Consider the following 12,624-nt stretch of genomic DNA (forward strand, 5'->3'; position numbering starts at 1 on the left):
GTCATCACCTTCTCCTCCTGCCTTCAATCCTTCCCAGCATCAGGGTCTTTTCCAATGAGTCGGTTCTTTGCATCAGGTGGCCAAAGTATTGGAGCTTTAGTTTCAGCATCAGTCCTTCCAATGAATATTCAGGGTTGATTTCCTTTAGGATGGACTGGCTTGATCTCCTTGTTGTCCAAGGGACTCTTAAGAGTCTTCTCCAACACCACAGTTTGAAAGCATCATTTCTTTGGCACTCAGCCTTCTATATGGTGCAACTCTACATTCATACATGACTACTGGAAAAATCATAACTTTGACTATATAACTTTCACTATTTTTGTGTTAATTTTTGTATGTAGTATGAGAGAAGGTTTATTCCATATATAAGACATGGTTTGAAGTTGTTTTTTTTAAACTCATGGATATCCATTTGTTCCAGCTCCATTTGTTGAGAATACCATTTTTTCACTGCATCTTTGTTAAAATATGTTGTCCACATAGGTGTTTTTCAGAATAGTAATTTTGATGGAAGAATAGAAGTAGGCATTATTGTTGTTGTTGTTGTTGTTTAGTTGCTAAGTCATGCCCGACTCTTTTGTGACTCTAGTTCCTCAAAAGCCAAAACTAATTTTACTCAAACATTTAAAAGTGTTATCAGGCAAGGTGCCAGGCACTGGCTACAGAAAAAAATGAATGAAGTGAAAGTTAAAGACTAAACTGTTAATTAGAGTATAAGATCCATGGAATTCTATAAATGTACATAGTTGGAACACTTAATCAACCTTTGTGTTCAGAGAAGGCTTCCAGAAGGAAGGGAGGTCTGAGCTGAGGGTTCATTCTGAGTAAAGAGTGGTGAGTGAGCAAAGGTGAGGAGGCAGGAGGCGGAAGAGACTGAGCAAAAGTATAGGGGCATGGAGCAGCACTGTGTGTGCGCCTGTGTGTGTACCTGTGTGTGCATGTGTGTGCCTCTGTGTGTACCTGTGTGTGCATGTGTGTGCCTGTGTGTGCAACTGTGTGTGCATGTGTGTGCACCTGTGTGTGCATGCATCTGTGTGCATGTGTGTACCTATGTGTGCATGTGTACCTGTGTGTGCATGTGTGTGAGCATGTGTGTGCACCTGTGTGTACATGTGTGTGCATGTGTGCACCTGTGTGTGATTGCGTGTGCGTGTATGTGTGTGCATGTGTGTACCTGTGTGTGCCTGTGTGTGTACCTGTGTGTACGTGTGTGTGCACCTGTGTTTGTGTGTGTGTACCAGATGGTGCTCTGAGAGTTAGATGGTTCAATGTTTCTCAAAGGTGGAGATAGATGAACAGAGAAGCAGAGTATAAGACTGGAGAGCTAGAACCTGCTCTTGTCTGCCATATCAAGTAATTCATTTGTTTGGAGATTGGAAGCTAAAAGCTGGGTTTGCACCTTAAAGGATCACTGACAGCTGTGTGTGGGGGTGATTGAGGAGTGCTGGGCGGTGGTGAAAACTCTGGAAGCACAACATTGTAAAACAACTACACTTCAATAAAAAAAATAAAATTAAAACATTAAAAATAAAAAGTGAGAGTTAAAAGGTTGAAGTGATGTCGTTGAAATGAAAGAACTGAACTAGAACAGCAGAGACCAGAGAGAAAAGCAGCGATTCGAGAGATATTGAGGAGGGACATTCAAAAGCAACTGGGAGTTGAAGGACTGGGGCGAAGGTATGATGCCTGGGTAGCTGGTGCCGCAGTTAACTGAGCTCGGGAATGTAGCAGCAAGAATACAAGGGGGAGGGGGGCTTTTAGCGTGGATCTTACCAGGTCTGAAATGTCAGACATCTGGGATCACTGGGCAAGTGGACATAAGTTAAGCATCCCTGTGGAGGAGTCTGTAAGTGGAATCATTTAGGAAGCCCGGGGGAGTGAGGCTAGAAGAGGGCTCTGCAGGTCCCTGGGGTTCCCTGGTATTTTAATGGCAGGCAAGAGATGTGTACCTTGAGAGAATGGGCAGGGAAGTGGGAGGAAATTTCGTCCCAGGGACCTTGTGTTCTGGAAGCCACGGAAGCTGAGGGGCTCAGGCAAAAAAGAACCCTCAGGATCCTCAGATGCAGAGAATACGGGAGGCGGCTTGATGATGCAGTCTAGCAGCTCATGGACTGTACTAAGTCTGTTGTAAGGAGCTGGGTGAGGAGGAGGAAATGGCAACCCACTGGAGTATTCATGCCTGGAGATTCCCATGGACAAAGGAACCTAGTGGGCTACAGTCCATAGGGTCAAAGAGTCAGACATGACTGATGTGGCTTAGCACGCATGCATGCACAATCTTGGGCAAGTTGCTCAACATCCCCTTTCTCAGTGTTCTCACCTAAGAAGTGGGACAGTAAGTCGTAGAGATGTTTGAGGATTAAGTGAGGTGATACACACTATGCTCTTTGAACAGCATGTAGCAGATACAAACAGTCATGCCACTCAGGACTTAATTAGACCAGGAATCAACTATGCCCACCAATTTTGCAGAAATGGCTATTGAGGGTTATTTACTTTGTGGGTACAATTTGAGTGGGGTGGTGGGGACAGAAGGGAGAGTATGAGGGGTCAAGAAAAATGTGGAATGAGTAGCAAACTTTGAGTAATCAGTGGAGAAGCCTGGTTGAAGTTGAAGGTGGAGTAAAAGGAGGGTGGGGTGACCTGCTAGGTCAGTGTAGTCAGGGAGGTCTGGATCAGAAGGGAGGGCTCTGACCATGTTTTGTTTATTTCATTAATTGATCAGTAAATATATTTATTTGACCGCGCCGGGTCTTAGTTGTGGCACGGAGGATCTTTAGTTGTGGCATGTGGGATCTAGTTTCCTGGCCAGAAACTTCGACCCTCCCTCCCTTCCTTGGGAGCACAGAGTCTTAACCACCAGACCACCAGGGAAGTCCCCTGGCCATTTTAGTGGAGAGGAATGAGGGGATCTGGGAAAGACACTGAAAGATAAACAAGAGCAGGGAAGCGTGGTGAGACAGAGAGGTAGGTGGGTGGGGAGTCTCCTAGCACAAGACCCCCCTACCATCTGAGCCCAAGGGAAAGAGGTGGGGTTCACCGAGAGAGGCTTTGGCTTAGCGAGCCAGTGGGCTGAGAGTGAGGAGTTGAGAATAGGCAGCGGCTCTACATGAAGGTCCATGTTATGGCCTGAATTGTATACCCACCTCAAATTCTTATGTTAACACCCCAACACAGTAGTTCAGGGTGTGACTGTATTTGGACATAGGGTCCTTAAAGAGTTGTTAGTTTCTCAGTCTTGTCCAACTCTTTGTGACCCCATGGACTGTAGCCCGAGAGGCTCCTCTGTCCAAGGGATTATCCAGGCAAGAGTATTAGAGTGGATTGCCATTCCCTTCTCCAGGGAATCTTCAAAAGTGAGGTCCTATGGGTGGGGCCCAAGCCGACATGACTGATACCCTTTTAAGTAGAGATTAAGACACAGATTCGGGCAGTGAGAAGACCAAGTGAAGATGTAAGGAGAAGATGACCGTCTGCAAGCCAAGGAGAGAGGCCTCAAAATGAAACCAAACCTGCTGACACCTTGATCTTGAACTTCTAGCTTCCAGGACTGGGAGAAAAATCAAGTTCTATTGTTCCTGCCCCATCTGTGGTGCCGTCCAAGAAACAGATACTCTAGTGTGAGAGGACAAGGGTGGTGGTGTCGTGTCCCCCAGGTGAGGGGCCGGGTGTGTTTGTGGTGGGAGCAGCCTGCACAGTGGTGCAATTGCCGCCAGCCAGAGGGATGGCTGAGACCAGCGAGGGCGAAACAAAGGGTGTGGGGAGGACATGGGGAGTGAGATGCCCGATGAGTGATGGTCGAGGTGGGCTGGGGTGGACAAGCAGCCCAGGGCTTGGCTCTGGAGCAAAGTCAGCTGGTTCCCTGGAGGCTCACAAGGCCTCCTCTTCTTGCTAGCATGCTGCTGTAACAGCTGTAGGCATGTTATAGGTATTGCCTATCAAGACTCTCTAGGAAAACCTCTTTATTCCCACCTCAAAGAGGTGAGAGCATCAAAGCATTTTGAATTCTTCACCAGACGACCTGGAAGAACCAAGGGATTAAGGAGTCTGATTTTCCAATCTGAGGGGTCACTTGTGGGCTGCTGAGAAGTTGTGGAGGGAGGACAAGCCCGGTTCTGATGGACACAGGTGAGCAGAGAGCAGGAGAGCCCTAGTCCCGGGGAGGAGGGCTCCGCACGGATCCTCTGTCCTGGAAGCCCGGGTATAGAAGCTGTGCCCAGTCCACACCTCGTCTAATGCCTACTGCTCCCGGCCCAATGTCTGCTCCTGGCTGTAGGGCTTGAAAAAACAGTGGCCTTGCATTATTTATTCACTCAGTACCATTCATTAAGGACTCCATGCGTGTGTGAGTCTGGAATTGCACAGTTGCAGAGATGAATCAAGCATGGCCTTCACCCTCAGGGAGCCAACCGTCTGGAGGAGAAAAGATGGACAAATAGGCCTGATAAATAATAGAAAGTCAGAAGTGGTTACTCTCTGAGGAAAGGTACAGAGAAGTTTCTGTGGGAGTTCTAAGAAGAGGGGATTGATGTGGGATGGGGAATCTGGGGAGTTTCAAAAGAAGGGAGGATAGCTCTGGGCTTTTCTTTTTTTAGTTCTGGGCTTTTATGGCACAAGCTGGATGAGGAAGCTCGCAGATAGAAATGGAAAGATAAATACCCCTCCAAGGTAGTACATGGCAATCCAAGGAGAGCAGTGGGCTGTGGAGTCAGGGGAGATTTATTTTTCTCTTAAAAAAATTAATGTATTATTTGTTTCTTTTTAAAAAATACTTTTATTTATTCGTTTGTTTATGGCTGTGCTGAGTCTTCTTTGCTGTGCGGGCTTTTTTCTCTAGTTGCAGTGCACGGGCTTCTCATCGCGGTGGCTTCTCTTGTTGCAAAGCACCAGCTCTAGAGCACAGACTCAATAGTTCTGGCTCACAGGCTTAGTGGCTCCTCCGCAAATGGGATCCTCCTGGACCAGGAATCGAACCCGTGTCTCCCGCACCAGCAGGCAGATTCTTTACCACCGAGCCACCAGGGAAACCCTATTATTTATTTCTTGGCCGTGCTGCATGACATGTGGGCCTTTGGTTCCATAACCAGGGATCAGACCTGTGCCCACTGTATTGGAAGTGAGGAGTCTTAACCACTGGACCGCCTGGGAAGTCCCCAGGGGAGACTTCTTGAAAGAGGTGGTCTGAGGTGGGTCTAGTAGCTAGAGGGGGAATAAGGGGCGGGGCCCGTGTCAGCAGAGGCTTGGAGGAGGGACCGTAACAGGCCAGCCCAGGTCCTAGCACAGAGGCACTGTCGCCGTGGGAGTGGGAGGGCTGCTGCAGGTAGAAAGGTGTGGGGGATTCGATGCCATCCTAGAGTCTGGATTAGGACCAACCCTTCAGACAATGGGGAGGTTTAAGGGCCTTGAGAGGGTCAGAGATCACGCACCCTCCCCTCGGTGGTCGTGGCCACACCCACTGGGCGTGAGTAGGAAAGCACTTCAGGGGGCAACCCCGGCCTGCCAGCCCTCTGGGGGAGGCATCCCCGGCCTGCCAGCCCCCTGGGGGAGACATCCTCTCCAGAGTGATGTAGGTGTGGGCCCAGAACATGGCGGGGCACTTGGGTGCCGGTGGGCAGGGCCAGGAGGCTGCCCTTTCCTTAGAACTCAGAGATGCTAGCATAGGGTAAAGGGCTTGGTCGTGGGGAGAAAGGCCAGTGGAAATGTGACGGGTCATGGCTCCCTGGGCAGGAAGGAGTCATGTTGAGTCCATGTGGGTTTGAAGAGTCATTACATGGTCCCCATGGCTGGAAAGGGCTTCCCTGGCGGCTCAGTGGTAAGGAGTCTGCCTGCCAATGCAGGAAACATGGGTTCGATTCCTGGGTCAGGAAGATCCCTTGGAGAAAAAAATGGCAACCTATTCCAGTATACTTGCCTGGGAAATCCCATGAATAGACGAGCCTGGCGGGCTACAGTCCATGAGGTTGCAAAGAGTCAGACACGACTTAGCAACTAAACAACACCACGGTGGAAAGAGGACAGACTCTGATCCCTGATTGCGTCTCCCCAATCAGCTTGGCCTTTGCTGCAGAGCCAGACCCCCCCCCACACCCCTAATCTCACCGTGGCTGCAGAGCAGTCCCCTGGGATGGAGGATGTACCAGATGATGGGGCTCCTCCTTGGGTGGCGCCTGGGGACTCAGCATCCTGGCCCAGCCACACAGCCAGGCCTGGGGATGAAGGTCAGGAGCAGCGGCTACCCATCCAGTCCCAAACCAGCTGCTCTTCTTCACCCCCAGGCCCCGCAGGCAACAGATGGACGCAAGTGTGCTGCTCAGTAACGCCTGCCGCGGACGTGTTCCTCTGGTATCCCAAGAAGGCCTGAGCTTGCACCGCGTCTTGCTGCCCGCAGCCTGGGAATCTGGTTCTTGTTGTCATCCTAATTCTTCTACTCCTGATAATGCTTGATGCCAGCCAACCACCCAGTCAAGGTGGTTCCCAGTCAGAAATTAATCATTGTCTAAAACCTAAAACCTAATGAAAACTTCCCGTGCCCAGGAAGACATGGGAATTGGGAAGAGAGGGCTGGGTTGTGGATCTTAGTGAGCTGGTCAGAACCTGCCAGGTACCTCTGAGGATGGATCCTGAGTGCCTCGTGCCAAGGGGCTCTCGTGTGCCCCTCAGTGTCCAGTTTCCACACTCCCACTTCCCCTCCCCGGCCGTGATCCTTCTGTCTCAAAGTGTGTCCTGTGACCCTGGGTGAGTTCACTGCGTTGTGTCACATGGCTGGCTGCTGTCCTGCACATCAGGGTTTATATTAGCACATTGTCTACATCAGGTTGGGCTGCCATAATAAAACACTATAGACTGGTGGCTTCAACAACAGACATTTATTTCTCAAGTTCTAGAGGCTTCAAGTCTAAGGTCAAGATTCCAGCAGGGTCAGTTCCTCCTGACAGCTTGCTTGCTGGCTTGAGGGGAGGAGAAGGAGCCTTCTCTAAGGGTATTAATTATGTCAGATCGGACCCCAACCTTATAACCTCTTTTAACTTTAATTACCTTTTAAAGATCATATCTCTAAATGCAATCACATTGAGGATTAAGGCTTTAAGAAATGAATTTGGGGGGGGGCATATTTCAGTCCACAGCACACATCTTTTTTTTAAATTGAAGTATAGTTGATTTACACTATTGTATTAATTTCTAGTGGACAGCAAAGTGATTCAGTTATATATATTGGGTTGGCCAAAAAGATTCATTCTGGCTTTTTCATAACATCTTATGGAAAGCCCAAATGAATTTTTGGCCAAAACACATACATACACGTATATTCATTTTCAGATTCTTTTCCATTACAGTTTATTATAAGATATTGAATACAGTTCCTTGGTAGGTGTGTGCTAAGTCACTTCAGTAGTGTCTGATTCTTTGGGTCCCTATGGACTGTAGCCCGCCAGGCTCCTCTGTCCATGGAATTCTGCAGGCAAGAATACTGGAATGGGGTGCCACGTCCTCCTCCGGGGGATCTTCCTGATTCAACGATTGAACCCACCCATCTTATGTCTCCTGCATTGTCAGGCAGGTTCTTTACCAGTCACACCACCTGGGAAGCCCCTTATTTATCTGTTTTACAGATAGTCATTTGTATTTGCTAATCCCAAACTTCTAATTTATCCCTCCCTGCTTTGAGAGGTGATTAGTTTTCGGTGAGGTCATGAAGGTGGGGCCCCCGTGATGGGATTAGTGTCCTATTCAGAGTGACCACAGAGCTGATCTCCCTCTCTCTGCCATGTGAGGACATCAGGAGAAGACAGCCCTCTGCAAAGCAGGAAGCAGGCCCCCACTCCAGACCATCATGCTGGCACGTTGGTCTCCTCCCCAGCCTCCAGAAATAAATGAGAAATAAATACCACCCACTCGATGGTGTTTTCTTACAGCCATGTGAGCTAAGACACACCTACCTAGACCACTGCTTCTCAGCAGCAAATCCCCGGGAAGACAAGTTTTGTTAGAAGGAACGTGCCCTATGGTTAAGGGCACAGGGTCCATATGAGACCCGCCTGAGATCCCTTCCGTCCTCTATACTCACCAGCCCTGTGAATGAGGGAGGGTCGCTTGTCTTCTGCAATCTTTTTTTTTTTATCTCCAAATGAGGACAACACAGAAAACACACTGTCATGGAGTTCTCAGAGACAGCAGGTGAGACTGTGTGCACTAGGACCTACCCTAAAGGGGTCACTGGGTAAATGTGTCCCTGTTAACACTAGATTCATGCCATGGACCCATGCCTCTTTCCCATGACTCATCCTTCTTTCCCAGGAAACGGCATTGTCAATTCCTGACATTTTTTAGGTGTCTCTTTTCTATGCACTAGGTCTGGGCTAATGGTTTCTATGATATTTTTAACAGTGAAACCTTTTTTTCCCCACATCACGTTTTTTGTGGAACTCCAGTATCTAAAACTGACAGATGTGGAGGTTGTGTTAATTGCAGCTGATGTGAGGCTAGAGACTTCCGTGAACCCCTTCTTGAAGGAACCCAGTGGCCCTCCAAAGAATACCATTTGAGAACCACTGCTCTGGGCTGCCCCACTTCCCTTCTACTCCCAAAGTCTTCCTGGGACAGCCCAGTGTAATTGTCCAGGTTTCTTCTTCATAAGTAATAACCTCATTCTGGTCTTGCTTCCTGAAGGTAACCTGGTTAGGAGTTTCAGGTGTCCCTGGGCTCACCAGTCGTACATTTAAGGTCCTTTGGCCACTCTCTTAGGTGTGCATGGACTTTGCCACTTGACTCACAGAAGTTCATTGCCTGGTTCTAGGGGTGCACCTCTGTCGCCCCATGTATTACCAACCATTGTAAACGAAGTCTAATTTGTATTGCTCAATAAGGCTATGCCTATAAATAAACCCACAAATCAGGAAAAAAATTGCTTTGTCATATTCTGTGTCCTGGTTTTGGTTTGGAAAATGGGTCACAAGAGGGAAACAGGGGAGTTTTATACAGAAAAGACAGCACAGAACCTGGGTCTCTGCTCACACCAGCCACAGGGATTCCAGGGCCTCACTTCAGCGAGATCTATTTGGCTCGATTCTCCGTGTTGCTCTTCTGAGGCTTCAACCTCGGCGAGATAAGCTCGATCTTTCTTTTTTTATTCTTGTAACAGCTTTATATTGAGATATAATTCATATAGCCCACAACTCACCCATTTTCAGCGGCTTTTAGTATATTCACAGAGTTGTGCAGCCATCTCCGTGATCAATTTTAGGACATTTTTGTCACATGCCTGCCCCCACCCCAGAAAAAACACTGTATGCATTAGCAGTCACTCTCCTTCCCCCTAACCTCCCCTCCACCACCACCACAACTGGGCAACAACTAATCTGCTTTCTGTCTCTGTGGGTTCACCCACTCAGGACATTTCATATAAAGGGTGTCTTTTAACATGTGGTCTTTTGTGTCTGGTTTCTTTCACTGAGCATGTTTTCAGGGTTCATCCATGGTGAGGCGTACATCAGCACTTTATTCTTTTTTATTTTTTAATAATACTCCACTGTGATGACATACTGCATTTCTGTTCATCTACTCATCAGTTGATGGATGAGTGTCCCCACTTTTTGGCTATTATGAATAATGCTGCTTGGAACATTTGCATACAAGTTTCTTTATATTTAGACAGAGTAACTACTTTTTATGATTTATTTTAATTTTTAAAAATTGAAGTACAGTTGATTTATAATACTGTGTTAGTTTCAGGTGTTATAGCACAGCAATTCAGTTATATATATATATATATATATATATATATATAGTCATTTTCAGATTCTTTTCCCTCAGTACTACAAACTGCTGAGTTTAGCTCCCTGTGCTACACAGTAGGTCCTTGTTGGTTACCTATTTTATATAGTAGTGTATATATGTTTATCCCAATGCCTGACTTTATCCCTCCACCCACCCATCTGTGTACAAGTTTTGATGTAGAGATTTTCAGTTGTGTAACTTCCTCTACTGAGAGAATGAATGATATCAATGGCTAGATTTATTGTTTTTCATGCACCAAATTCTGCTCTGAGCACTTCACACATCTTATCCTTGTCATCTTCACTGTAGCCCGAAGAATAGGCTCTCTCCCCATTTTACAATTGAGGAAACTGAGGCCCCATAGCTAACACGGGGCAGGGCTGGGATTTGAACTCAGGTTGACACATGTTCTTAATGCATATATACTTAATACTGTTTCCAGAAGTTGGGCAGCTGTTGGTACCATGCCACTCCAATCATTCACCCTGATTAAGTCACGACGATTAAATTTCAGTGGTGTGCCCCTTATATACATTGTCTTACCAAATTCTCACACCGACCCTGTGAGGTTGTCTTATCGATACTGTCCCTGCCCAGTGAGGAGAGAATTTCATACAAACTGCTCACCGGGTGACTCGTCTCGTCGCTGTCCGAGCGTGGAGAGCCAGAGGTCAGCAGGACCTCCAGCTGCTCTTTGAAACCACAGCTCTCCCTCTCAAACCTGGCCTCCTTCAACCCTGTATCACCTCGAGGACAGTTTCTCATATGCCCAGAAGTACCATTTTCAAAGCAGAGCCACCATCTGCCTTCTTCTGCACAGGTGTGCCTGTGTGTGCTTGTAAACCTATATCCAAGGGTATCGCCGCGCCCGAACCTGGGGTCCTCGTGCGGGTAGGACCCCTGGTGGCCTACCCTGATATTGCAGGGTTCTTGAAGTGGTTGGTCCCATTAGCGTTCACGCTACACCGCACTACAAGCCCAGACCCTTAGGTAGAGGACTTGCTTTTGCACAGTTCTGAGGATGGCAGGGTGGAGGCGGAAGGTGGCAGTGGGAGGGAGACTGGAGCAGAGGAGGGTGACGGTAGAGGGTACCAACTGTGTCCATGTGGTTGCCTGCCCACAGCCGCTATCTTGGATGACCCCATGGAGTGCAGCAGAGGGGAGCGGCTGTCCATCACCCTGGCCAAGAACCGCATCAACCGCGCTCCCGAGAGGCTGGGCAAGGCCAAGGTCGAAGTGGACATCTTTGAGCTTCTCAGAGACAGCGAGTACGAGACTGCAGAAACCAGTACGTAGAATGGGCAGGGCTGCCCTCTGCTTCCCCTGCTGGCAGAGGAGGGGCTGGTGGTGTGAGCCGCACCCATCGACAGACCTATGATGCAGGGATTCCAGAGAGAGGGAGAGAAACGTGCACCAGGAAGCCCTGTAGGGCTTAGTCTAAACAAGCTCCCAGGCTTTGTTGTAAATCATATGTAGGGTAGAGTTGAGAGAGGAAATTTATTCATTCTTTCATCTTACCCACTCATTCATTCCTTCATGTATTGATTCATTCATCTCCTGGACATTTTGTGCACAGATCCCTAAATGAAACCTTGTGTGGGATTAAGAAAGGAGAGATCTGGCCAGCCCCAGGGAAGCAGAGTTGTGACACATCTGTTTCCTTCCTGTCTTGATTTCTTGTGCTGAAGGCAGTGTTGTAGGAAGAAGCTGAGACTTGGGCTGAAGTTCAGCCACTCACTCTTGAGGATAACCTTGGACAAGTCAGTGATTCTGTTAAGCCTCAGTTTCTTCATCTATAAAATGGGAATGCTAAGTCCACTTTGCAAGTCATTGTGAGATTTAAATGACTTACAAAATAGGAAAGTTCTCTGTGAGTTGCAGTGCTTTACAGATGTACATAGTAGATCCCTCCAGTCACACTTATGGAGCCTGTCCTATGTGCTGGGCACTGCTTTTAATTCTTCCAGCAGCCAGAGAGTTAAGTGTAATTATTCCAACTTTACCAAGAAACTGAGGCTCAAAGACTTTGGGTAACTTGCTCAACGCCAGAGCTAGTCAGATGCAAGTCCTAGACCCTGAACTTGCATCATAACCTTGCCAGTCCAGTGTCTCTGGCACCTCCTCTGCACTTCTCTGGTGTGCTGCTGGTATGATCTAGACAGCTTAACGGGATGAGCTTCCAGGTTAGTGGGGTAATGGCTTGTAACTTAGCTGTAGATGAACAGCCCCAGTTCAGAGGGAAGGAGGGGAGCCCCTCAGCCCAGAGAAATGATAGCCTTTGTTCCCTAAGACTCTGAAGTCCCATCTCTTCCTTTCCCATCCATGTGACAGTCTTCAGTGACAGTCAAGGGCAAAACCAAACCAAACCAAAGAACAAGTCACTTACGTGGGTATGTCAGACATGTGGTCTTCTGCATGTGGGCCCCGTGATGCTCTAATGTGGACTATTACTATTGCAAGAGAAGAAACGTATTCACATGGCTTGAGTACAAGCAGTAGGATACTGTATGGATCCAAAGAGGGCAGGAAGGGAGGAAGGCAGTGGCTCTCTGTATCATAGCTTCTTTGATGCTCCTGTTGTGTCAGATCCATGCTCTGCTCCTTCTGCCACTTTCATTTCCCTGGCTTATTCATCAAGTCCCATGATGGCCGTCCAGTTTACAGTTTGTTCATCCATTTGGGAAATTTTACTGAGCGTTAGCTCTGTTTTGGGCCTGATGCGGGATATCATGTGTTGGGAGCAACAAGACAGATAGGGTCCCTGCCCTCGGGTGGCTTACAGTCTGTCTTCATTGTGCAGCTCCCCCCAGTTTCTGGACCAATTAAAATTGGCTGGTCTCACAAGCCACA

The 12,624-nt window shown here is 47.9% G+C and overlaps 1 protein-coding gene across 2 annotated transcripts in view; it reads left to right on the forward strand.

Moving 5' to 3' along the window:
• The window catches only part of GRIK4 (glutamate ionotropic receptor kainate type subunit 4), a 485,478-nt gene that overhangs the window by 287,022 nt on the left and 185,832 nt on the right, over positions 1 to 12,624 (forward strand). For both annotated transcript variants that reach the window (XM_043901237.1, XM_043901238.1), the window contains exon 3: positions 10,898 to 11,062. In XM_043901237.1, the coding sequence (XP_043757172.1) occupies positions 10,898 to 11,062 (165 nt within the window). The remainder of the gene's footprint in view (positions 1 to 10,897; positions 11,063 to 12,624) is intronic.

Source organism: Cervus elaphus, chromosome 1, assembly GCF_910594005.1.
Source record: "Cervus elaphus chromosome 1, mCerEla1.1, whole genome shotgun sequence".
NCBI lineage: Eukaryota > Metazoa > Chordata > Mammalia > Artiodactyla > Cervidae > Cervus > Cervus elaphus.